Source organism: Grus americana, chromosome 4, assembly GCF_028858705.1.
Source record: "Grus americana isolate bGruAme1 chromosome 4, bGruAme1.mat, whole genome shotgun sequence".
Taxonomy (NCBI): domain Eukaryota; kingdom Metazoa; phylum Chordata; class Aves; order Gruiformes; family Gruidae; genus Grus; species Grus americana.
Genome location: NC_072855.1, coordinates 80,357,629 through 80,383,889, shown reverse-complemented (window position 1 = coordinate 80,383,889; position 26,261 = coordinate 80,357,629). Strand labels below are relative to the sequence as shown.

Here is a 26,261-nt window from a genome sequence, read left to right as displayed (position 1 = left end):
CTGTGCTGATGGTATCTCTTTGCAGCTGGAGTTGTAAAGGTCTTTGCCAGCAGGAGTCGTCCTGCGATTACGTTGCTCGCAGCGTGGTCTCCCAGTCACTAGGAGGAAAAGGGACTGGGGCGGAAATAAGAGAAGTAAGGCAAAACTTCTTTCTTTGAGATGCCCCTAGTACAGAGACTGGTAGATTTAGTTTCCCAGCATGATTAGAGTTGGTTATGAGAAGACAAATCTGGAAGTGACCTGTACACAGGCTAGCTGCTATTCAAAGCTCTTAGAAAAGAAGGCATGCTAACAAGGTAGACGGTAGTCTTATGCTAGAGGCACCCTGTGAAAAATAAAGGTTTATATGAGGGACTTTGAAGCATTGTAAGCACGGTTCCTGTAACAAGGCTTTCCCAAACACACCTGCTTTCAGCTCCCGAGGTTTGTTGGGGATGAGGGATGGATTTGGGGAACTGGGAGGGTGAGACAGAAGAACATCATCCTAGTTGAAGTTTGGTATACACATGTGCCGTGTAGTACGGAGACTTTTACTATTTCTGAGGGTTCTGGAGAGCGCCTGCTGGATTTACTACCAGTGTGCTGCTGGCAGCCTTTGTACTTTGCAAGTCGTGCTGGAAAGCTGCGCGGCGTGAGCGCGGTCAATCATAAGCTTCCCCAAAACTAAAGACCACCTATGTGTGCGTTGCATAGCATGTGTAAGCGCTCATCTGCATTGGCTTATTCCTTGCCTGTGTGCAGAGCCGTTGGGGAAAAATTCGAATTCCCTTTATTTCAGCAGTGATTTGTGGTCTTGGGTGTTATGTGGAGGGGTGAAACGTCTACTGGATGTAGAGCTTCCAGACTCTGAAATGCACGCTCTTCTTCAAGTGTGTCAGAGTGGCCTTCAAACTGTCATTTCCTTTCCAAAGCCTTGGTAAAAAAACCTATCGTAAGGGCTAGCTAGCAAGTTGGAGAACTTGAAACTAAAATTGAGGACAGGCATTGTGTCTTAGTGTATGTGTGTATTGAGCTACAGAGGTTAAGGTATTTTAAAAGTATATTTTCATGTTTCTGAGGGAGATTGACCAAGTGGGGAGAAGGTCAAATTAGTAATCCTGGAAGAGTAATTTAAAGGCATCATGTTAAACACAGATCTGTTCTCTCCAAATATGTGTATCGGTAAATAAAGCAGTTTTTCTTCCTCTGATAAAAGACTGACTGAAGTACAATACGTAGTAGTCCAAGATGGCTAGGGTGTGTCGGGCTTCATGCGGCATGAGAGAGAACTTAAGCTCCTTGCCTTATCGCAGCATCCGAGTATTACCCAAGGAAGTTGTTTTCTCTTTGGCCAGATAAAACCCATTGGGTGCTTGATCTCACATTGAGATAAGAAAAATCCCTTCTTTTTTAAATGAAAGAAATAAATCCTTCATTCTTCCGGGTAATACAATACCATCTATAAACAGCCACGAACACATCAAAGGCAAGGCAAGCTTTCAGTCGATGACAGTGCCTCGACACGTTAGGGAATGAGCGTTAAGTCCTCGCCCAAAAACCTTGTGCCACTTTATACGGCATTTGTTTACTTTTCATGCGAGAACTGTGGATTACGTGTGGCGGAGTTGCAGCCTCTGGCACATGGTTGTCCTGTGCCAAGCAAAACATCCACCGGTAGAGATTTTCATTCAACTTTGACAGGGTTTGCTGCTTGGAATTCAGCAAAGCACTTTTATCAAAGATGAATTGGTTTTGCTATTTAATACTGATAAGGAGACTTGCATCTGCTGTGCACTTTTTCACTCCAGGGAAGGGAAGAAGGTACAGTGTAATTTTGTTGTTTGTGGGTAGCTTGTACCTGTAGCTATTGCTTCCTTCACTTTGCTCTATGAAGAAAGCCATCTTTCCACCCTCCCCGCCCAGAGATGCTAAAAGCTCTGGTCAGTGCAAGCACAGCATGGATGCTGTTACTCATTGACGAAGGTCAGTGGGTTATACCGTTCCCTGGGCTTCAACAGATGAGGTTATTCTTAAAGAAGACAGAGCAGAAATAGCCCCAGAATGCAAAAAAAACCCCAAACAACCAAAACCAAAAACCAGAAAACCACCAAACCCAAATGAAAACAAACCCCCCAAAAAACCCTCACCAAACATGAGGCAAAATTCTGCTCACAGGACAGGCTGGAAATGGTAACAAGAGAAGAGCAGCGGTACAGAGGGTAGATTCTGGCCTCCTGTTTACATTTTTTTTTTTCCACGGACAAGTCACGACCAGTGTGACCACAAGTTAGATGTTCCAAGTGATTAAATGTAATTAATAGATAAAAAAAAAAATTACATAGCTGATTTTTGTAATTTAGCAGCCTTAAAGGAGTGCATATTTACATCAGGTGAAACTTGGAAAAATGTTTAACTGTAAGAACGGAACTGTCAGGGATTCTGGAAGTGGGGAATTCACAGAAAAATCCATTTCATAATTGTCTACTTGTCAGGTTTAACTAATGGTCCCAGAAAGTAGCTGGCTTGATATGAGTACAGGACTACAGCTGAGTCCACTTCCTATAGGAAGGTTGCAATCTTCTTTGGAAGGCTTAACCCACAGGTTTCCGAGTATGGACCATGTGGGCTAAATTCCGAGAAATTCAGAAGATCCTGAGAAGAGACCTCAGCCAGTGGAGCTGGAAGGAGACGGATCCTTTTCAGGAAAATGTTTCTTCAGCTAGTCTGTGTAAATCTGTGCCAGCACATGCCCAGCTTTCAAAGAACCTAAGTTATGTCCGGCTCGAATCACTCGAACCAGGGACTTGCATGCCAAACTGAGAAACGGATCCTTAACACCGATGCGCAGAAAATCGACCTCTGCTTAGAGTTTTGACAACAGGATGGTTAAAAATGGTTTATTCCTACAACCCCCGTGACTTTTTGTGCCGCTAGTTCCAAGATACGTGGCTGGAATTCGCAGTGGGGTCGTTGCTTTCCAAGATGCACCCATCTAGCTTTCAGCCCTAGAACAATCTCGTATTTCTCTAGACGTTATGAAGCTTATTCTCTAATTTCTGTTGCTGTTAACTTGTAAATAGACTAAAGATAGTAACGCTGGTTTTACACTGAATTAGGAGTTTAAAAAAAGGATGTGAGGCACAAGACTCGACAAAACTTTGAATTTCTGAAACGGTGCGGGAGGCCTTGGTGCAAAACTTGAGAAATGCTTTCTTTCAAATGCCTATTTTCTCTTCCAGAGGGAAAAGCTCTTCATTCATATTGTGGAATGGGTAAATTTCCACAATAATGTAAATTATGGATCTTCAGTTCTTCTGGCTTTAACAGCTGCTTTGGCAGAGCGTTAATATTACTATAAGATACTTTTACGGCCATCTCAAATGATGTAAAACCTGTAACACCATCTGCCTTGACAGATAGTGGAGAAATACCTGTTCTTTCCATGTGATAGAAAATGGACTTTTTCAGGTCTGGTGAGACCACAACGGAGCAAATTCTGACCAAGAAGTGTTTTGCTTCCCTGTGTGGATACACTGGTGAGGCGAGAAGGAATTGACTTCAGCCTTTGCTGTTCTCCTCTGTTGCAGCAGGATTTGTGTTATGGTCTGACATAGCTTTGGCAGGAATGGATTCCCTCAGGGATCACGTGAATTAAGAGCAAGGTGGTGGCACGGGAATGATGAGCAGGTCTGTACTCTGGAGATGGGGAGAGAAGGAAGAGGGAAGGAGAACCAAGCTCAGAACAGCACAAAGGAAGGCAGGAGAAATAGGGAGGGGGACACTGCAGCCGAACAAGGGAAACAAATTGTAAAAACATAGAGAATAGTAACACCAAGATGGACAGCAACATAAATTAGTCAAAAAATGTGCAGGTGGGCAATTTGCTTTGTGGCTTCCCTCTGTATACTCATCGTCCCCCTGAAGAAAAGGGTGGAGGGAGAAGGGAACAGGCCAGCATGCAACTGAGTGAAAAATACACGTGGAGCAAAGAGTATCGCACCTGATCTCCCAAGCACAGTTGCCATTGCTTAATCATGGCTTACTCCTGTCTCTCTCTGCCTAGCTTACTCGCAGGGAAGGGCCAATCTTGCTTGTGTTACTGCATTGGTAAGAATCGCAATCTCCCCGAGAACGCTGGCGGGTGATAAATCTTTGTTTCAGCTGTTACGTGGACCAGTGACAATCAAAAATACCTTCTCTCACTAGATCATGCTGTCTCTTAGAGCTTTTCTCCTGTGGTACCTGAAACACCTAGCTGTCAGAGGTTGCGTTTCTGCAGGTCTTCAGAAGATCCAAAGCTAAGAGCCAGATGGCTTTGCAGCGGTAATTTGAAAGGAGCTGTGCATGAGGCAAGAAGATATTGGCAGTGTTGCCTGGTTGCTTTGGTTTTACCAGTAGTTGACAAAGCGAGGACAGGAAGCAACCAGAAATGTTCCACTGAGTCGCTGCTGTGTTGAACGTCCGCCTTGGTGTAAGTGTCTCTACGTGGTAGGCATCTCTTGGACCTTACACATCTATTAAGTTAATGAGCCCTGTATGTGCCTGGCTGTTCTTACTATTTCCACCTGTTTTGCCTTGCTAGTGCTCCTTTGAGTTTGCTGAAGTTGTCCTGAATTTCACTTGAACAATTAGAATGGAATTAGTGCCTGGGTATTAATTCCTTTCATAATTTCCCCTGTATTTCAAGTCAACATGAAATATTTGGTTAGTGTTTGCGTGTGCTGTGGTAGTTATTATGTGTCTCTGCTCCTATTTTTATTGAAAGTACCTCCTGCTAATAGCTAATGAGTAATAACTCAATAAAGCACAGAGAAACTCATCATGCAAATTGCTGTTTGAATCTTGGATCGGTGCCACGCTGTACGTTTCACTTCCCACATTTGTTGCTGGAATTACGGTACGGTAATTAATGGCATACAATCCTGGGGAAAAAAAAAATTGACCTCCAACTCCTGAGTTCAAGATGGTAGTGTTCATTAGAAAGTGAATCAAAATTGAGCAGATGGAATTACCGTGAGGAATTACTGTTACATTTAGCTGGCGTAGTTGCATTTAATCCGACAGGCTTTGTTTAAAGCAAGCGGGAGAAGGCGGCTGCAGCAGTCGGGCCTGGTACCGCTGACTGACTGCTAGGTGATAATTGGGGTACTGCTATGAAGCAGGGACATCGAAATTAGCTCTAAATATATATATATATATATATATATATATATATATATATATAGTGTTCATGAAGAACTAGGCTCACTTTCCCATTTCTGTTTTAGGCTTTTGGATGTAGCAATTGAACGACTGTGACTTCACTACTTGTGGCTGGGTGTCTTCATCCTGTCACTTAGAGGAACCCGATGTTCATATTGCAGAAGCACGGGGGAAAGGCGGCTCCAGCACCCCCCCGTTGAGTGTGGGGGGCTGGAGGTGTGACACAGCAAGTTTTTAATGACTGCCCCGGAGCTGGGGTCTGCTGAAAGAAGGAAAATCTTCTAACAGCAACAGTTGGAGTCGGGTTTTGTGTAGCGTGTGGGTAGTTTTTCTTAGTTGGAGTGCCGGATGGGTGATTGCTAATGTTTGAGTCTTCCTTGACAGAGGAAATGTCTATAATGGGCAGGGAGGGAAGGAATTGCAATTGAAGGAAGAAAGGGAAATATAGTTTCAGTGGGGACCTATGTGACAAGCAACCAGTTCTTTCACTAAGCAGCTCCTGCCGCTTCGATCTTTTAAGCGAAATCCAAACATAGCTTCACCCTCCCTCCAGCCCCTGCCTTCTCCCTTCCAGCCCATCGACTGGGGACGGGGACCGAGCCCCTGCCCCTTCCCGGGGTCAGTTCCTGCAACGCGTGCCGACATGGAACACGTTCGCTTTGCCTCAGCGTAGGACACACCACCGCCGCAGCCGCTGTTCTTGCTGCAGCCAGCACCGGCTGCAGATTTACCGTGGGCTGTTACTTCACCAGGTAGCAGCCGCCGAGGAGGAGGAGGAGGACAGGCGGGGCTCCCCTCGCCCCCACCCGAAGGGTACAGCCGGGGCTGGGCGCTGCCGGTACCGGCCCGGGGTTTGTTTCCTCCCCCCGTGGGCAAGGTGCTGGGGGGGGAGGAGGAGGAGGAGGAGGAGGAAAGCGCTGCCCGAGGCGGGGCCGGGCGGGGCGGAGGGCGGGCGGGTTACGGCGCATTTCTTGCGGGACCGCCGCCGCTTTGTCTGCGGGGAAAGTTTGGCGGCGGGGGCCGAGACGCTGCCCCGGCAAATGCCGAGGGGGCGGCGGGGCCACTCTCCTTCCCCTTTCTCCCCGCGGCCGCCCGCCCGACGCGGCGGCTCTCCTTCTCTTCCCCTGCAGCCGCCGGAGGCGGAGGGGCAGCGCGGCGGGGCCATGGGCGCTCCGGCAGCCGCCTGGGCGACGCTGTGCCTCCTCAGCGCGGCGCTGGCCGCCGCCGCCGCCTCAGGTGAGTCGTCGCGCCGGACCCCGTCCCCGTCCCGCGGGCGGTTGGTGCCCTGGGGAGAAGCTGAGCTCCCTTGCTGAGGAGAAGTCACCCTCTCCCGGGGGATTTGGGGCAGCTTTCCCTCCCTTTCCCTTCCCCTTCCCCCCGGCCCGGGCGGGGGTCTGCCTCCCGCCATTTTGGCAGTCTCTCTACAGGCGGGGCGAGAGGGACCGGGGCGAAGCCGAAGCCGTGCTCGGCCGCTCCCGCTCCCCCGGCTCTTCCCGCTCGGTGCTGGTGGTGGGGTGCCCGCAAGCGGCTGAGGGCTGGCGGCCGTGAAGTGCCGGGGATGGAGGAGCGTGTCCCGCTTCGAGCATACGGGGAGAGGGGGGAGAGACGGGAGGGCGGCCCGGGGCTGCCGCCGGTCGGGCTGGGTTCTGCCGGGCTTTCCCTCATCTTCGGGTGTTGGTGGCGGTGGGGAGGGTGAAGTCGCTTAGCCCAGGGGACTGGGAAATGCTGTGGGGTGTGCTTGTGGTCTGCCGGCCTGGGGAGCGGTGGCAAAGCTGTGGGGAGCAGGCAGTGGTGTGTGGGTGCCATACAGGCATCGAGCGGCCGTGTCTTCCGTCGTTACAAAAGTGTTCTGCACAGGCTGGCGAGAAGCGCAAGGTTATGATGTTACGATGCTGTCAAACAGTAAAGTGACCAACGTTTTGAGTTTGGGAGTGCGGTGTGGCCGCGCTTGTGCGCTCAGGTTGTTTTCCCAGCTTTTCTTTTGACCGTGCGACTGTAGGTTGTTGGTTTCCAAAGTGGCAGACTCCCCGAGTACTGCTCCCACTGCAATGCTCTGATTCCCGTTTGATATAGTTGTCTTAGTGAATAACAGTAGTTAAAAATAGCTATATATGTGTATGAGTTGAGTAAGTGTTAGATAAGAATTTGGGGTATTAACTTGTTAGGTAGTACTCTGAGAGACTTAACTTCTAACAAATAAACCCCCCCAAAAAACCCCCAAACCCGTAAACTACCCTACCAACCTCCCGCATCCAAGATTTCCAACACAAAAATCCTAAGGCAAAAAGTTTGAGGGGTTCTTCCTAACCTTCTGCATGTGAAAGGCACTATGATCATTTGAGGAAACCCTTTCAGGTGAGCTCTGCCTGCAGTCGTTAATCACATCTGTGACTTGGAGTTGCACGCAAAGCCAGGGAACTAAAACAAAGAGCGATGTTGCTTAACATGCGTCATGCCGTGTCTCGGGCTCGCTCAAAATTGGGAGTGAAAAATAGCTAGAAGGTATTTTTAACTAAGGATTTCCCTAGTCTTGTGAAGATGGGCTATGTCCTAGTATTGCCTTTAGTAATTTGTGAGGGAGTGAAAATGCCCTTGCTTTAAGGGAGAGGAAGAATCAGACTTTCTGTGTTTGTGTTGTAGTCCCGTGTGGGCTGGGGTGAGCCTGTCTCTACAGAGCGCAGCGGAGGCAGTAAGTAGGTTGTAGGGCCGAGGGGGATGTTTTTGAAGGTCCGGCTCGCTCCTGGTGTTGCCTGCTTGGGCCGTTTGAGGCAGCTGGTCTCGCCCTGCTGCCTTGGTCCTTACTCTGGGCCACGGTGATGAGCTCTTTGGTACGTGACTGCTCGTTCGCGATGTGTTTATAGCGCCTGGCACAAAGTACTCTGGATGTAATTACAGCCTCTTGAAGCGAAAGTAGGAAATGCTGATATTTTGTTGTTGGTGGTGGTAATTTTCCTCCTCTCTAAGGTTTTTAAATCCTCAGTGGGAGCTCTGATACCATATTTCCCATTTTAGGGTGTCAAACCATTGTTACTTTGGTACTTTTAAGGAACTATAGCTGTTAGTGAGCCAGCCCTTTTTTAGGAGTAAACCAGTTGGGTTGTGCTGGTCTTAACTAACTGGTATTAAGCTGTTTTGGTATTTCTCCGTATGCTTTCTGACAGTACGCGACCTTGTGTTTTTCACTGAGTTTTGAGGTGCAGCTGGATGATGAACCTTGAAATGATCTTCTCTTGCCAAGAGAGAGCTGTGGGGGGCAGGAAGATAATTGGTATTTGAAAATCAATACAGTAACAGGAAGTCAAAGTATGGTCAAGCGTTTGTGTTGGTTTTCTTACTGTAAACACAAACTGCTATGAAAGTCAAGTAAATAAACGAACAGGTAATTGCTGAGAGTCTAAGTCTTAGTTGCATTTGAGTAGCTTGGCACCAGCACGAACGTGCAGAGCTCGCTTGCGAAATGTGGTTAACTGTACGGTTCGTGGGGGGCGATGCGGATGCGAGAGTGAAACCCGGTGTTGCAGCATGTTAGTCCTCTTTGGCGCTCGGTCTGTGCCTGTGATGGGTAGGGCTCGATTTGTTTACTCTCAATATGAGTAGAAAGGTATCTGCTGAATTTGGGAGGAACACGATTGGGCTCTCGTGGCTCGTCTTCTCGGCAAGGGAAAATAATTCCTGATGGTGCCTCTGCAGCCTCTTGTAGCTGGGCCGAAGACCGGCTCGAAGGAGGAGCTTTTGATCCGAAGCAGTGTAGCTCCAAGGTTTTCTGTACAAATTTGTCTAATATGCATTTTATGGGAAACACCGCTCTTCGATGAGGAAATTGTTAGTTCTCTGGGTGGTCCCTTGAGGCAGCTTTTCCCGCATTCTCTTTTCTTTTCATCTTTGAGTTTCTTGGGTTGCTTTTGATTTCAGATTCTTGTCACGTTTTCAGTAGTCAGATATGCGTAGTTGTTCGAGAATGGCTGTTTCCCAGAAAATCAATGAAAGAACTGTCATTCAACTTATTCATGGTTTTATTTTCTAACCTCTTATTTGATTTATTGAAGTAGAATATAGAAAGTATGCTTGAATGGATGTATATTTCTATCACTTGCTTGGAGAACCTTTCTCTCAGCCGGCAGTGTTGGTGGTGAGGACTAGGAAGAGTGAAGCAGGAGGCGTCCCGTGAGCCTGTCGTTAGATGAAATGTGACCCGTTGCCCATGAAGGACTGATTTAGGAGCGGGAAGTCACGCCGGCTCTTCTCGCCGTGGTTGCGTTTTTATGTGTATATTCGTGTGCTTATTTGTTTCTCCTGTAAACGGTCAAGGGATTTATAGGAGCACAGAGAAGAGACTGCTCTTTAGCATGCAATTTAAGTGCCGCGTAACCTTGCATTTTTAAGGGCCGTATTTTGCCCTTGAATAGCTGCGGCTTCCCTTTATTTCAGTGAGAGCTCGGGCAATTGCTCGAAGTTGAAATACAATTCTGAGCTTCATCTTATGTGTATATTGTGAGGATTCCCATCTTATCGGGGACAGCCTTTGTGACAGTGACGTTATTTCGGCACGCATCCCTTTTCGTCTCTGCCTTGTTTGTGCAGTTCTTGACTCGCTGACGCTGGCCCGCAGGTTGCCCTTTTCTTGTGTCGCTGGCGAGCGCGTGGCCAGAGGTGGCTGCTCCATGCTGCGCGTACTGCCGCATAGCAGGTTGTAAGGCACCGGTTCACCGAGGAGCGGGCTTGTGTTACTTGTTTCTAATCTGTTTTCTGGTTTTTTTTGTCCCACAGGTGCCTGTGTCTACCACGGCTTGTTGTTTGAGGTAGGTAAGCTTGAATGTGTTAATGCTGGGGAAGTGTTTGAGAATTTGCTGTTGAACTTGACTCTAGTTCCTGATTTTTGCCACCCCTGCAACTGGGATGGCTGATCTTGTAGCACGTCACAGAGCTGTGAGCCTTCAGCCTGCTGGAAAATGGCAGCAAAATAAATATTGCCCTCGGAGGGGTTAGAAATTCTCCCTGGGTCTTTGAGTGCAACCACTCTCCTTCTCAGCACAGCTCTCCCTGCTTCTAACCGGGGCTTCTTTGTCCAGCACGTGAAAAGATGTGAGAGATTTCAAGGTTCTCGGAAGCCCTATGAATCGCAAACGTGCAGTCCTAGGCGGGATAGAGGTTACGTTTTGTAAAATGTCGCTGTAATGCCAGGGTATGTTCTGTGGATTTTTTCCCTGAATTAATAAGGTATTAATGATGACAATTTAACACCTTTTCCTCTCAACCAATTATGCCGAGTACTGTGTACCCTGACTCCTTTTTAAAAACCCGAAGTATTTTCTTTTATCGCCTTTCTCTTTGCACGTACATAATCTGTGAATAACTTTGTACGAGAATCACCGTTTTTAACAATTTATAAGGAGCGTTTTGCTCTGTAACACTTGTCTGCCTTGCTTGGGTACTCTGGGCTAAAAGGAAACGGCTGAGCAACTTTACATTTCTGGAGTGCTTCCGTACATGCCTCCGATCCTGCAGCAGACCGGCTCAGGGGTTTGTTACCGTAGGCGGGGAGGCAGCATGTGGTAGCTGTCGGGGAAAGCCTGGGGTTTTATTTCCCTTGGAGCTCTCCGGCAAAGCTGGATACGTGCTCTGCGTGTGTGACACGTAACTGCTGGGTATCTTGGAAATAACTGCAGGCTGGTGGTTCTTTCGGCCTTCCAATGTGGACTCGGGCTCTTGGAAGTTGTTCTGCTCCAAGACGGGAATGTAGGGGGACTTGCTGGAGGCGAATGTTTTCGGTGGGTGGCTCAGGAGGAAGCTGAAGCAGGCGAAATGTGTTTGCTCCTCTTACTAATGCACCGTGGAGCATCAGTGTCTTAGCAGCAGTTGGAAAGTTTGTCTTGATTCCAGCTTCAGTGGACTGCACGGCAGGTCGCTTTCTGCCGAGCACTGCAGCTCGGTAAGGGCGGTATCGGAGCTGAAGGGTTAGCATGTGAGGGTTTTCATCTCTCACTATTACTACTGGCATGTCAGTGTCAACTTTTTTTTGCCTTTTGTGGTTTCTTGGTGTTACGCGGTTTTTTTCTCTGCTCTTTCACTACTGCTGTGCGTCTGAAATGCTAGCGCGGGTCTCGATAATATCTTGCCGTAGCATTTGTACTTAAAGACTATGGGATATTCTAGGTTAGATGCTTCCTGTTTAAAGAACTTACTCCCAGTATCTTTGATTTTGTCTTTATCTCTGTATTTAGTAAGATCATTGTGTTTTTATTACTAAATGACTTCTGTAACTGTAGTAGTTTTCATTAGCTGTACCAGAGGATTGCTCTGCAGTAAACCTTGGAGCAGCCCCAAAACGGATGCAGGTATACAGCTGGCATTTGTCATCAAGTGAAACTTGAACAATTTGAGCTTGTCGTACTTGGATCAAGGACCTCTCCTATGTCTCGTTCATTGTCGTGTCTGAAGATGCGCCTGCTTTCCTGTCCGAGTGATGTTTGTTCTGGGAACGGGTCTTTGTTTGCTTTTCTGTGAGTGTTTTGGTATTTCTTCCATTTCATGTCCGCTAATGTAACAACTTTTGATTACTCTTTGGAATTCAATATAGATCTAAGGACGGGCTCTGTGGCTTCAGCTGGCCGTCTCAGAACAGGTACTAAATCCACATCGTTTCTGACTTGATGGGAAAAACATCACATGCAGTGCACCAAACCTGTGGGCTGGGTGCTTGTTCCTCTGTAATGCTGCTTCACAGCTTTCTTGGGGTGACTCTTTTCCCTGAGAAAGCAGGAACTGGACAGGCAACCGTGGAAATTACAGATGGAAAAGAACCTTTAATAGAAACTCGTTTCATTCTCTGCTTTGTGCTGCTCCCGACAGCAGTATTGGAGTTGGCTCGGTTAAGCGTGGTCGAAATCAAACTCTAGAGGTGGCGTGTGAGTGATTTCAAGGCAGTCGGTACTTGCGGGTTGGCAGCACGTAGCTGCGACAGAGCCGCGGAGCTTGTGCTGCCTTTGCGGGAGGCTGCTGTCTCGGGGAGGTCAGCTCTGAAGTGGAAGATGACAAGAAGAGCAAACCTGCCGCTGCTGTCGTTTCATCGGTCCCTGCAGTTTCCCTGGCTCCAGAATCTACATTGTATTCAAAAAATATGGAATCTGAAGACCCATGTGTGAGACCCTTGCTCTGTTTGTTAAACTTAGGGCTTTGTGAAACATTGATGCAGCTGTCTGACAGCTGAAGATTGGGAGCTTTTGCCTCATGGCTTTGCTGTTAGAATTGTATTTATCAGAGCTGGGGAGGAGGGTCTTTCTGAATCGCCGGGTTGGCATTCGGGAGGTGCAGGTTGAAATGTTGTATCCATTATATCATTTTCTTAATGAATACTTTTTTTTTTCCCCTACTGTATCTCAGATCACAAGAAAAGTAAAAGTCTGTTCTGCCTGTAGTCTGTGTCCGTGTGTTGCAGTATAATCTCTCTGGTAAGACTGGTGGGAGCTGTGTTCGCTGGCCTTTTTGCGAGGGCTGGCGAGTATTGCGTGGAGACGGCGGTGTGCTCGGGATGGCGGTACGAGGCAGTTCTGCCGGTGCTTGCAGCTGGCCTTCCTGGGAGCTCCGTGTGGGTCACCGAACGTAATGTCTTAGGGGTACGTGTTGAGCTGGTGGGTGTGTAATCTGCATGTATCTCTCACTGTCTGTCTGAAACAGATATGCTTGTGCTCACACGGACAGAATAATCTATGGAATGGGACAAAAATGGCACTCCCATGACAAGTTCGGTCCCGTTCAGTTGGGCTCGTGTAGCTGGTCGCATGAATGAAGCCGCCTTTACTAGAGCCGAGAACAGCTTTGGTCTGTTTGTTCCCCAGACTGTCACCCAGCCTCCAGTGTAGCTCGTCTTGGACTCGAGCTTATAGTACCAAGAGGAGGAAGCTGGTGGTAACATGGAACAGCCCCAGGTTTTAGTGTAAGGAGTAGTAGTGCTATGAGCTGAATGAAAAGGAGAACGTGAGTACAGCTTCAAGCTGTGGCTTGTCAAAAATTGGACTGTCGAGATGGCACAGGGAAGGGATTTCATATGGGTGTTTTCCTAGCAGTCTTTCCCTTAGCATTGTGCCAGAGCAGCACGGGATTGACTTGTCTTGCGTGGCCCAGTTGGACGTGGGTGGCTGGAGTAGACCCGAGTGACTTTGTCCCTTACCTGAGGTGCTCCCTACGCTGGCCTGTGCCCTGAAGAGCCGGTGCGTAAGGGGACGCCGTGTCCCAGCAGCCTGGACGCGTGCCTGCTCACAACTATTGCAGCAGAGCTGAAGGGAAGCTGAGCTGGGCTGCGCAGCGCTCTTGGAGCTCCGCCTTGAGCTCCCCTTGCTGGTCTTCTCTGCTGTCGGCTGCGTCGTGGGTTAAACTGAGTTTTACAAGTCCGGGGCCTTGATATAAGAGAGCACGGATGGATGTGACAGCAGAATTTGGCTGTGGGATTCCTCAGTAGCGGTGCTGCCGTGTACCCAGAGGGGAGCGGAGAAGCAAAGTGGGGGATAACGTTGTGGTTTCAGCGTTCGGATGTGACTTTGGAAAGTTGCACGTAAAAGAACGCGTTCGGTGAAGAAATGCCAGTGACAGGACAAACGTGCAAGCGAAGGATGTCACCTCTATAGAATCTGTTCTGGAGGAGGAACGCGCCTTCTGGGTGTGTTTGCTTACAAACCATTTACTCGCCGAAAGGATGTCTTTTCTGAATGACGGGAAGGAATCGGCCAACCACTGTAACCTCACCTGATGGCTGTCACCCGGAACAGCAGCACCGCAGTACGCCCGTGGCACTGGTAGAGCTGTTGACAACCTCCATTGAGAAATCTGTCCAGACTTTTGTTGTGTTTTAAACTGCGGTTAGAAACACTGTTTCCTTTCAGTGTCTCCTGATATTCGGGGGTTTTTTTTGTTTTCAAGGTTTACTGTGCGAGTAGGTGTCAGTGAGCTGTTAGTGGGTTATGGTGGGAATGCCATTTGCTGCAAGTCTTGCTTTGTGGCATATGGCTATCTTACTCACTTCTGCTGCAAACCCAAACTCTGAAGTCACTTGAAAAATCCTTGGTGCGTAAACCAAACATTTAAGCGTAGAGAATGCAAGCGCTGCAGAGTTGCTTGAGTTGTTAACCCCGCAGAAGTTCTGCATCTCGCTTCGCTGCCTTAGCTGTTTGGATATCAAGGGTCAGCTTGTGCTCGTGGGTTTCCTCCGAGGGAAGCACGTCGCTGCGTTTGATTGCCAGCTGTGCCGAGGAGGTTTGTGTTCCTCCCTCTGCCTTCACCTTTCAGGGAGTTTTCAGATCCACACAACAGTGCAGCCGCTTCCTGTGCTTAGCAAAGAAGAAAGTATGTATTTTTTTTTTTTTTTTTTCTCTTCTTAGCTGGAGGGTAACGTGGGTGGGGATGAGGAGACATTCATGTCACAGTGACAGTAAATGTGCCCGAGAGGTATTGATCGAGTCCAAGTCTGCATCTTTCTGCCAGCTGGCTTGTGCCAAGAAGGGGTTTCAGCCCTGGGAGGAGGAGGGGGGAGGCATGGGGCTGGGAATTCAGGTGGGAGTTGGTTTAAATGGAAAGGGTGACGTGATAAATGACACTTGGTGTCTGGTAGACACTGCAGTAAGGAAGGACAAGTCCAGCTGAGCAATCTCCAGTAAATTTTAATTTTGTCTGTGTTAAAACATGGAGGTTGTCTGTTGCAACAGCTGCTGGTAATGCACGTAAGGATGAATTTCTGGACTGGCAGATTGCTTGGGAAAGTTTCATGAGGCACATGTTTGGCGCTTTAGAGCGTTAAAAAAGCCCCGCAAGCCAAGCAGCTTTTCTTGACAGGAAATATGTTTTTAACCTTGGAGCTCAAATTGAAATTATGAACTGAATAAAAAGCCCTAACTTAATCCACAGTAAATGGTACCGTACTTGTGCTGCTACCAAAAATTTTACTTCCCTTTTTCTTTTTGAAACTGCCTGGAAAAGAATTCCAGTTAATTGAGACGCTTACTTGACTTGAACATCTTAAAAGAAGAGACTTTGGGTTTAGCAGTCAGTCCAAAGAGCAATATGCCTTTTCCAGAAAAAGAAAAAAAAAAAAAAAATTGTAGTTCTTTGGCTAGCTCAGCTTTTCATCTTATTTCTGCTCTGCAGTCAGTCATAGTAGAGATCACAAAATAATAATAATTAAATCACATGTTGACAGATATGCACTGTATAAATATAACTTCCATCAGCTCTATTATAAATCAGATCATCAACTTAATGTATGCAGGAACTATATTTTTTTTTTATAAACACTTGGAAGGAGTTGGACCGAGAGGGGAGAACACCAGCAAGAGATGAGGAGATAAAAAGGTGGAGGCACGGAGCTGCGTTCTGCTGGAGGTAGCTGCTTGCTCAGCTGCAGAGGCGGTTTTTACATAATTACATTTGGCTTATTTAGCTCATTTCCATGGCAAGTGGAGAAGCAAAGTGCTAGTTTGGAGTTCTGTGTCTGAAGAAAAAAGTGGGGGAAAATGTTGATGCTGAAAGTTTGCGGTTTGTGACAATATAACATTTTCAAGTATCTGAGGGGACTGACTGTATGTAACAGTAAAAAGTATTGCTTTAAATCTTCTGAACCTTGATAACATCTTGCAGTTACATATGTATATTTTGTGGTCAGAAGTTTAAAGAAAGCCCCGTTTTATGTTTTTTAAATCACATTTCAGTTTGCATCTGTAGTTTGTGCTGAGACAGAAATGAAAGGGGAAATACAATGAATAAAAGATGCTTTTTTACAAATTTTTAATCTCCCACTCTAGATAGCTTCTGCTCTGAGTAAATTTAGTGACTTGAAAATAAATGTTAGCAGGTGCAAAGCACTTCTGGTTAGGGAATGTTTCAAATTAGCAATGGAAAATGAGCTTCATTTTAATTTCTTTAGAAGGATGACAAGTTGCTACTGAAGAATTGAGATCAGAATTGAAGATCTCAGTTGAAGGTTTTGCTTGCTAACTTTTACACTGGTCAAAATGTGTGTGTTTTGGTTTTGAAATAATATGATTTGAATGCCACTACTTAGCTTGGGGGGTACTTCCTCAGCTCTACCGGGGAACAAAGCTATAAATTCCTGTTTATAACACGCATATAACTCTTGGTAGCTATAAACTCTAGTTTACAGCAGCGTGAGTCTCCCTTCTGGGTCCTGTTCCAAGGAACATCTTACAGAACGCTCCGACATTCTCCAGTTCGCTGGGGGGGTTTCTCTTTGAGCGGTCTGCGCTCTCGGTTTGCTCTTTGCCGTCTCCCGCGTTGGCATGAGTAGTGGGGAGGTAAGGAGTTGGCGGTGGTGGAGGCTCGCGAGGTCGCTTTGTCCTCCTATTGCAGGGTGGATGTACTCTTGTAGACCTGAATTGACTAATACCCTATATATGGTGATGTCTATTTATTGAACAGATATAATTACACGCTATGACTCTCCCAGGACTTTGGAGAGTAGTGATGGAAAGACTGAGGGCGTTTGGTGCAGCGGGGGCCTGATTCTGCAGTGCTCTTATAGGCCTGTTGGGAGCAAGTGCATAACACTGAATAGTTGTTTTAAGAGGCGTGTAGGGCTTCATATCCAACCTATCTTTGCTTTGTGTGGCTATGAATAGAAGAGCAAGGTGATGGAAAATAGACCTCTCCATTTACATGGATGGTATGCACTTAAGGTTTATTAATATAATAATGAGATGCTTCTCATGTAGGAAATCCCTTCTGCTTGTGGGTTTCAGAAAGCTGAGATCAACTGAAGATCAAAAATAAAGACAAAAGTGTTTTGTTTTTTTTTTTTTAATAAAGCATGTGCTGCATGTGTGTTCCTTCTTTGCGTTCCTTGAAAATAACGGTATAATAGAGTTTTATTTCACGGTACCAGGTAAAAGAAGCTTAGACGTACGACAAAGATTATTCTCCTGAGGACATAGTGAATTCTTGTCTCTTAATCCGGAAAGAGGGTTTTTTTGCAGACCAAGGCACACATTTTAATATGTAATAATTATTTTTTTATATGTTAGTGGTTCTCATATAGAAGATTTCTAGATGTCATTTTTTTGGTCTGAGAAAACGAGCTCTCATTTTATAAGGAAACACAACACTGTTAGTGTAGCTGAGGGCTGGTATGTTCTAAAATTATCACATTTATTTTGTTTTGTAGCAACATGAAACTTGTTCTGAATACGAAATACCACATAGGGAGAATGTGGGAACTGAGGTGAGTTGCTTATCTCAATACGAGGGATTTGATACAGTACAGGCAGACAGTCAGTACAGTTTGCGCATCTGTGGGCTTTTGTCTTCCTTTTTGACTTTTCCCTCTGAAAAGAAGTCCTGTGGAGCTCGACCAGCCTTAAACAACCATGAACTCTATTAAAAACTCCTAAATGAGGAAGTGCTCATTAAATTGGGTGTTAAAATCCCTTAAAACCCAGAAGGATCTGCCCCTGCCCTGCTGTCCGCAGGGGTGCATTACGCTTAGGTTGGGAAACCCCAGCCCTGAGCCAGAGCACTTGCACAGTTCTATTGGCTCTTGCTTTTCGGAGGTTCCCACCTTTCGAGAGTGCTGTGAGCACGTTCACACGTCGGAAACAAACCGTGGCTTTGCCGGTGGAAGGGTAAACGCTGCCGCTCTTACTCGCCGTGTCTGGGTGCCAGTGGAGAAAGCAGCAACTGACGCAAGTTGCGCCTGAAGGGCTGTTCGCAATATGAAAGGCAAATTCTTACGACACGGACTTTGTTTGCCCGTAGGCTGTCCTGTAACGGGTGCAGGAGGAGATAAACATAGGGACGGGAAGGGGTGGAGGGCGCCTGGGCTGGGTCTCTGGGGCCAGGTGCTTTTCTCCTACAGCTTGGCTCTGTTGTTGGTCTCGCAGAAGCAGCATCTTCCCCCTCTTTGTGGGCTGCAAACGCCCTAAATTTACCATCCAGTTCCCTCCTCTTCAACTCTTCTGCACGTACGTACGTGTCTGTGGGGTTTTTTTTTCCCCTGGTACGCTTGCTGGTCAGAAATTGTTCTTTTTCCCCTCTGTGTAAATGGGATGTCATACTCCAGCAGTCCAGGGCCAGCGGTGAAGTCATGGTCCTCCTCAGTTGTCTGTGCATGTTGAAGACCAGCCTTTGGCCCCGGGCGTGAATCCGCGGGGTGCTCCTTCTAAACCTTCAGGCAGACGTGGTGCTTGTAGCAAAAAGGGATTTGGAAACAAGTTGTGTTTACTTCAGATAGCACAAAAGAAACAGGGGCAAATTAATGAACTAAGAGAGAATTCTGTGGGTGGTGGGGCTTGCTTTAATCAGAGATTCTGGGACATCTACAATGACTTTCTGCAGCCCGTGAGGTTTTTTCCTTAAAGGTGCGAGCGTCTGCCGGTTGTAGGATTCTGCTTCGGGGGTCTTTCCTCTCCATCCTCTGTCCAGGCTGGTGAAAGACTCGTGCTTGAATCTTCACTGTGTCGTGGGAGGTGATCTGGCATCAGTCTGTTTTGGAGATCAGGGTCTTTACAAGAGGTGCCGTGTTCCACGTTTTCCGTTTCGGCGATCTTCCTGGATGGTAGCTGTTCATCCGCAAACACTGACCTCTGTAGATGATTAACATTTAATAACGCGGTTATAGGAGCTATGTGCCAAAGCCTTGGCAGGAGATGTTGGATTTCTCATGGATTCATTCATTAGGACAACAATTTAACAGTTACCCAGCATTTATAAATTGCACAAGTCATCGTGCCTGCCATCTTTCCAGATGCGTTTGAAGAGCCTTGTTTAGGAAATAATGTCTTGTAATTTGTCGCTTACTTTCCCTTTTTAAATTCCCAGCATGAAAAATTCCTTTTTCTTTTGCTAGCTCGCTTCCTCATTCCTTCCTTCTCCTCAACCCCATCAAAACCTTGATCGGGTTTCCCATCGGCATTTTCTCTTTAGAGCGGGGGTTGCAATGTCTAGTTAATTGGTAAGAGAAATGATAGAAATCACGTTTTGCCAGTGGAAAAAGCCTCTAACGCATTAAAAGTGGAGACCCGTGGCCAGTGCAAAGTAACGTAGCTATAGAAAGGTGACAGCTTACATCACTTGGGGACCTGCCTCAAATGTGGTTTCTCACTGGGCTGGAATTGGCACCAAACCATTGTCGTACTGGTGTGCGTGCAGTGAAAACTTTCCTGTTCGTGCTTTGGGAGCATAAGTGCCAGCTTTGGAGTTTGGGAGCAGTGTCCCACAGCTGACGAAAACGTTGGGAGAAAATAAAATAGCTATTTCCGCAGTGGGTTATATGGTAAAAGCAGAGATGGAAAACGGTGCTCATCAAATGTGTAGATATATTATATTCTGCTGGTGCTTGTGAAAGGATAAGCCAACGCTGTTCTCTCTGGAGCAGTGAACTATGCCCGCAGTGTAGGCGAGAAGCGGTTTTGCTCAGTAGGGTTACTAGGGGTAGGTTTATGCGCACATACGCGTATATCAGACTGGGCCCCTTCATCTCTGAGCGGCTCTCGGTTGTGCCGGGCAGCGGCAGATCTGCCTGCCGCAAGCGGGAGAGGCAAGAGGGTGTTTGGGTTGGAAGTCAGAGCCTGCTTTTCCAGAAGGGATTTCATTGTCTCTTTCTGCGTCAAACGTGATTTTAGTTTTGAACCATCAGCCCTTGCTTTGCTTTTCTTTTTTCTCGCCTAAGTTGGAAATGACGGCTCCCTTGAAAACTGATTTTCTCTCTCTTCAGCACAATGATTCAGAGCTGTGGAAATCACCCGGTGGGGCACGGTTCTGGAGATGATCATCTTACTGTTTTTATGGGCTAATCATATTCCAGGAGCATATCGTTAATGTTTATCAGATGACTTTTAAAGGTCTTGGAACTGATCAAGAAAGTCAATATGGTTTTAATTATCCCCAGACAACGTTTTACAGGAGCGGTGTTTACACTCTGAGTATACGCGTACTTCAGTAGCTTTAGGGGAGAGAAAAATGAAAATGCAAGGCTGGAGCAAAAAAGTCAGGAAAATTTGTGGTTCCTATTTTGTGTTAGAAAAGAAACAAGAAGATCGTGTATTGGGAAGAAATTTGAAAGTGTGCTGTCATGAAAGGAGCCCGCTGAAGGTGATTTAAGCTCGCTTGCTAGTAGCTGAAAGAGGGAGAGGCATGTAACCTTCCAGCTAGAGGTGTAAGAGCAAGTCTGTTCTCAGTCTCGCTTTTCTGCTAGCACCCAGGCACGCTTGCCAGTCCCCGTGAGGCAGCAGTTTCTCTGCATCTGGCTTTCTCGTTGGCATATGGGGTACAGGATTGTTGCGTTCCTGTGACTGCAGCGTATGCCGCGATGACACGTAGGTACGTATCCCGCACCCGGCAGATGGTACGGAGGGGTTTCCCGCTCCCTGAAAGGAGAAAGGAGTTTTGTCTGGCAGTTCCTGTGCTTTCAGAACAAATCCCTTTAGCAAAAGAACTTGAGATGTTTGCTTGCTTTATTTGCTGTGGCTCACTGGAGCAAGCAGTCACCCTAACGCGTGTGTCTGAGATGTTCTTTCAACTTCCTAAACGCTCACAGCTTCTCTCTACGTGTCACTCTGTACTGGTGTGGGCAAGTCCCACCGAAGGCTGTTGTGATCTGGGAGCGTGGGCTGTTTTCTTCTAATGTTGGTTTTCTCCTGGAGGGAAGCTGCCAGATACCGAATCGGAAAAAGATACTGTAAACACCACTGCAGTTTTTGGGGGGGTTTGCTGCCTGCGTTCTCCTAGTGGAGAAGCAAACTTGGGTTTGACAAGTGACAGTAACGTCACGTCTCCTTTTGCCATCACCTGAGCGCTCGGTGGAGCTGACCGAGCGTGTTATTTAACTTCTGTGGGCAGTTGAAATCCCACCCTAACGTTGCTTGCTGCAGGGCATCTTAGAAGACAAACGTGGAATTTCTTTGCGTCGTAAGAGTGCATCTTTCTCCAGCAGCTCTGGGTCTTGCCCGTGCTCTAATTTCTGTCGTAATATTAGTTATCAGAGCTTTGCACCACAGCCCTGAAAGGTTTCTTTGGGGTGATGCTGGGCATCTTACTGAGAAATTTTGTGCTAGGATTTTTTCGGTAGTTTGAAAAGTAATTGGCCCTGGATATGAATGTCAAGAGCTGACGTTTTTGATGACTCCCGGAGAACTTTTGGATTGGATTTGTAATATAACTGAGGAAAGTGGATCTCCAGCTTTTGTTGGCGTTGACTGGAAATTGGGCACTTCAGTAAGAGTATAGGAAAATCCTAGTCTTAGTTTTTAGATAGAAATGTTGAAGCTACTATCAGCAAGAAACTTTTTCCCTCTAAAGAGAAAAACAAACCTGAACCAAGCTGGTTTTGTTTAGAAATGGAAAAGAAACTGCTGGAAAAGAAATTTCTTCTGTCCTCCCTATATAAACAGCTTTCCATCTCGTTGCAGTATGCTATCAGTTGACATGAAAATGAGTTGGGACAAATGGAACAGCCTGGTTTAGGTGGATCTGTGTAACACAGAATGACACCAAATATATATATATATATATATATATATATATATATATATATATATATATATAAAAAAGATAGTTTGGATGTGATCTTCTCAGCTGACTCTCAAAATACCGGACAAGTCTGTTAAGGTTGAGCTTCGCATCTGGGTAGCTGAATAGGTTGGTTTCATGTTTTTCTTTTTCTGTTTTTTTTTTTTTTTTCAACCTTGAATACCTCATGTCCCCATCAGGAATGCCAGTATGAAACCCCCTCACCATTATAGTTGTTGCACCGGCTTGTTAAATCAACTGATTCAAAGTTGTCCAGGATAAATCATTCTCTGAGCCCTCTCAGTGAACATCAGCTCTCCGGTTGTTGCCGTCGTAACTGCTGAATTTCACAAGGAGCCTAAGAGATTCCTTGGTGCTTTCGGGAAGACACATAATAGGTGGAAAATATCCCAAATACGAAGCTCTTCCAGATGGGTGCATTGATTTTGTATCCCTGCTCAGATATCTGTCAGCCTTGAAAGCGGCCGTAAAGAGACCCCGTGATGCTCTGAAGTTTGCCATGCCAGGCTGTCTGTATTTCTGCCGTGCGTGTTAAATAGCTTCTAGTGGGAATACATACAACGGGCTTCCCTTGGACGACCGCTGTAATTCTCCTAGCGCTGCGATTTATCGTTGAGCCGTAGATTAAGGAGACCGGTTAGAATAAAATACTCAGCGCTTACTCGATTTTGTAATCATTCTAGCTACTTCAGATCATTCGGTAACGAGTTCTCTAACTAACCCCGTGAGCTCGCCAGCAGAAGTATCTTTATATTACCAGTTGGAACGCTACGGCTAAGGGAGAGTCCTAGGTGTTTTCAGACGCCCGTAACTGTGTTTCTGAGGATCAGTGAAGGGAAGAAAGCTCTCCCTCCTCCCCCAAATGATAAATCCTGAACACGATTACTTCCTTCATTCATTTGAAGAATTTTCAAGCAGATATTTCATTACTCAAAAAAAAAAAAAAAGTGAGAAGTTTCATAAGCTGCTTCCTGTGTGGTTTATGGACATCAAAATTAAACTTTTTGCAGGCTCCCAGTTGGGAAATTTTAGTTTTCATACTGAGCATAAATTTTCAGTGCCATCAGCGGGAGCTGAAAGGTAGGGTCTTGCACAAGGACAAAGATGAGACATTTTGGACCTTGCAGCTATATGCATACCCTTTTCTTTCTCTCAGTTATCAAACTAGAAACCTTATTTCTAATGGGGAAGTGGTGTCCCTGAAAATTTTAACCTTTTCATTTCCTGGGAATTCATCTGTTGTCCTACGTGAATAGATTTGGTCATCGTCATGTGGGAATAATTACTTTTGGGTGCTTAGCCAGCATGAGACCAACATGCTGCAAGTCAAAGGTTCCTTTGTGGTTCGTGGATATTCATATTTTCAGAGGAAATACAGGGTCGGTTGTTCCGTTCTGACCCTGAGAACCCACGCTGACTTAGACAGAGTTGTCATTACTGACACGCTAATAGCCAGTTCTGAGTTAGCGGAGGCAGTAAATCCTTTTATGCATTGAGCCTGGTAGAGCAGTTTCAGGTGAAAACATGAGCAAACTTGTTAGCCATTTCTTTCCCCCATTTTTTGCAGTTTTATAGATTCTTCTGTATATGTAAAAAGCCTGATTTTTCTTGAGTATTTGAGGAGTTAATGTACAGTTAAATTCTCAGTATTACAGAGTAAAGATAACTCGCTACATTTTTGTCCCAGTGGATTTTTTTTGTTAATCAGAATTTTAAAAGTGTTCCCTTTTGAAAACCTAGGTTTGATTTTAAATTGGAGGCACTTTAAAATTGCATCTACTCCTTTCAATCTCAATTTCTCGGTGAAACTGTGGGATCATCATACTTACGGAAGGGGAACCTAAAACTGCGTCAGTCTACTGTTGTGGGGAAACCTTCCGAAACAAAAGTGAAGTATGTGCTTCCATCGAGTCACCTAAGGAGTAATTCTCAAGTCTCTCTTCCGTGTTGTATTTAAAACAAAGATTCCCTTAATGAAACAATAAACTTAATGAAAATCTGTTTAAAATGTAATGAAATCCTTAGGACAAAACAAAGTTTTGTTACTTTTGAAGCCATCTGGAGGTATCATATTAGATAAAATGGAAGTATTTGAGATGCATTCACATATAAATTGAGCAGAATTTGTCCCAGATTTTAACTTTGTGTTAGTTACCTGGGCAAATAAGTGCAATCTCACGATGTGCTGATGGCTGACGACGCCTGGGAACCGACCCAAGAAAAAGTAAGGTGCAGCATTATAGGGCAAGAGAGACTTAAATCATCCATAACGTGCTCCCTCTGCCCACGAGCACTTCGTACGCGTTATCAGTGCGCGTGACCCGTCTCATCGCAAACGGACTGTGTTTGCGTCAGGGAAACTCGGTGCCGTCGGCTTGATTCAGTGAGGAATCGTGCGTTACAGGCTTTCTTTTGAGGACGTAGACGTGATCAGGAACAGCTTGGCTCTTCTGCTTGAAATGGCAGGCAAAGCATTGGAAGGAGTAGTAAGGCAGCGTGCTGGAAGCGTGGATAAATCATGAAGCACGGGTAAATCGTGCTGTAGCGCAAGGAGCTGGGTTTTGCCTTGGCGGGTTTTTAAATGGGAAGGCAATCCCACTTGCTGTAAGAGGGAAAATGCAAATGGGGTACATTGGAGAGCTGCAGACCTTTGTCTCTGCTATGTTTATGCTATGTTTCATCAACAGCGCGTTCCGTCCTGGCACAGGTCTGTACCTTCTCTGGTTTAAGCGGAATTCTATCATCGTGGTCCTGTTTATGTTGGGCAAGTTGAAGGTGACGCTGTGGTACGTAATGTAACGTGGAGGTTTCCTGTCAAGACCGTACGTTTGTAGCCATAAATGAACGTGACCATAAGCCCTGTTATCCAACAGTAGGACATCCTGCAACTGCAGAAGTTTGGGCATGACTGCAGTGTAGTGTTTTGCCGTATTTTTAAAATGCTGTCATTTTACTTCTGAAGAGCTTTTTAGATGCTTGAGCGTAATACGGTGAGTGATCCTGTGGATGTGATGCGTGATTGCGAAGGTAAAATGAGGGTATATCTGTGATGACACAGGATACCTGAGACACACTGGCATGGTAAAAAGTAGAACTGAGTTCAAAATCATTTACCTCTGTAATGTTGGGGTTTTTTTCTGTCTGGTCTATTAATACTTTGATTATTCTGAGCAGACTTAATTAAGGCAACACGGATTCTACAGTTTCCTTTGGAAGATGATATGTCTTAACAACCCTGTGTCTGTCCTGCTTTGATACGGTGCAACGTAGGGCTTCTCTTGGTCATTTGAGCAACAGCCTGGCCCCGTAACCCAAAGGATCACGGGATCCTTTCCGGTGAGATTCTGAAGGATTTGTTGGCTGTAGAAGAGTGGGGACACTTCTGGGGATCTCCTCACACTTCGGAGAGGCGTGTGCTGGAGGTACCGCAGATTCTTCCACCTCCTCTGACCTGCCCTTATTGCAACACGTAAATATGTTTTTGTGGGGGAAGATCTAAGTTCGCAAGATGTCAGAGCGTCAATTCTCCTTCTTGCTTCAGGCAGAGAAATACCTGTGAGATCAGAGGCAAGCCCCTTGAAATCCCTAGGAAAAGGTGTCATCCGTGATATTTTGCATCCTAGGAGCGCGCCGTGCAGTTAAGCTGCTTTTCCTGCTACGATTAGCATCCCGTGTGTTGCCCAGGTAGTCTCTTGGCATGGCATTTCTGTCTAGTAATAGTTGGGTGTGGGTACCTGGTGTGTACCTGTCCGGGCTGTCAGAAGCATTGACTTCTAATATGAAACCCTCTCATCAGCATTTTTTAATTATTATTGTGAAGTAGGAATTATTAATATCAGAAATAAATTGGGAACGATGCTGTCTAAGCAGAACAGTTTTGCTGGGCTACCGCTGCTCATCAGCCGAGGTATCAGCAAGCAGCGCTTGGTGCTTCTGAGCGCGTGGCTTTGTTAAGAATATGCAAGATGCGGGCGGCTCTGATTTAGAAAGTGGACTCAGCCTATCTGTTGTTAGGCTTGTTTCAATTTAGAAGCTTAACAGTTCTTTGATAGGTGAAGTGTGGTTTATTAGACCCTGCTCTAATATTAAAGTCTAGCACGGTGGACCGACCACAGCAGTTTGTAAATAAGTGATCATTTCCCTCCTTTTAATCTTGCCTGTGAATGTGTATTTTGTTTTGCAGGTATCGGCAAGGGCACTGGTCTGATCTTCAAGGTCATACACAGATGCCTTCTTTAGCCTCTACAAAGAGGTGATAAATCCACATGTTCAGACCGAGGAGATAATTTCTCATATGGCAGCTTCAATTAAGTAACCTCCTTGTTAAAATCAGCAGCAGTGCTGTCCATGTAAGACCTGCAAGGAAGTCTCTATACTTAATATTTTCAGTGCATTCTGTATGATGCCAGCATGTTTTTAACCTTACTGAAGTCATTTCATGCCTCTGTAATTCATTGGCTTTTTAGCGTATTTATAGAAGCTATTTTTTCAAGCACTGCAGTAGAAATGATGAGAGCATCTGGTTAAATCCATCACATCTTGTAGAACAACCTCTT

General features: G+C 46.1%; 1 protein-coding gene across 12 annotated transcripts in view; it reads left to right on the top strand.

Annotated features, from left to right (window-relative positions):
• The first annotated feature begins 6,180 nt into the window (after positions 1-6,180).
• FRAS1 (Fraser extracellular matrix complex subunit 1) overlaps positions 6,181-26,261 on the top strand; it is a 160,563-nt gene continuing 140,482 nt past the window's right edge. For 11 of the 12 annotated variants that reach the window (XR_008576881.1, XR_008576882.1, XR_008576885.1 and 8 more), the window contains exons 1-2: positions 6,184-6,417; positions 9,949-9,980. Coding sequence is in view for 5 of the 12 variants with exons in the window: in XM_054824198.1 (XP_054680173.1) it covers positions 6,222-6,417; positions 9,949-9,980 (228 nt within the window). In the remaining 7 variants the exon portion in view is untranslated. Of the gene's footprint in view, positions 6,418-9,948; positions 9,981-26,261 lie in introns of all 12 variants that reach the window. The other variant, XM_054824195.1, reaches the window with a different exon arrangement.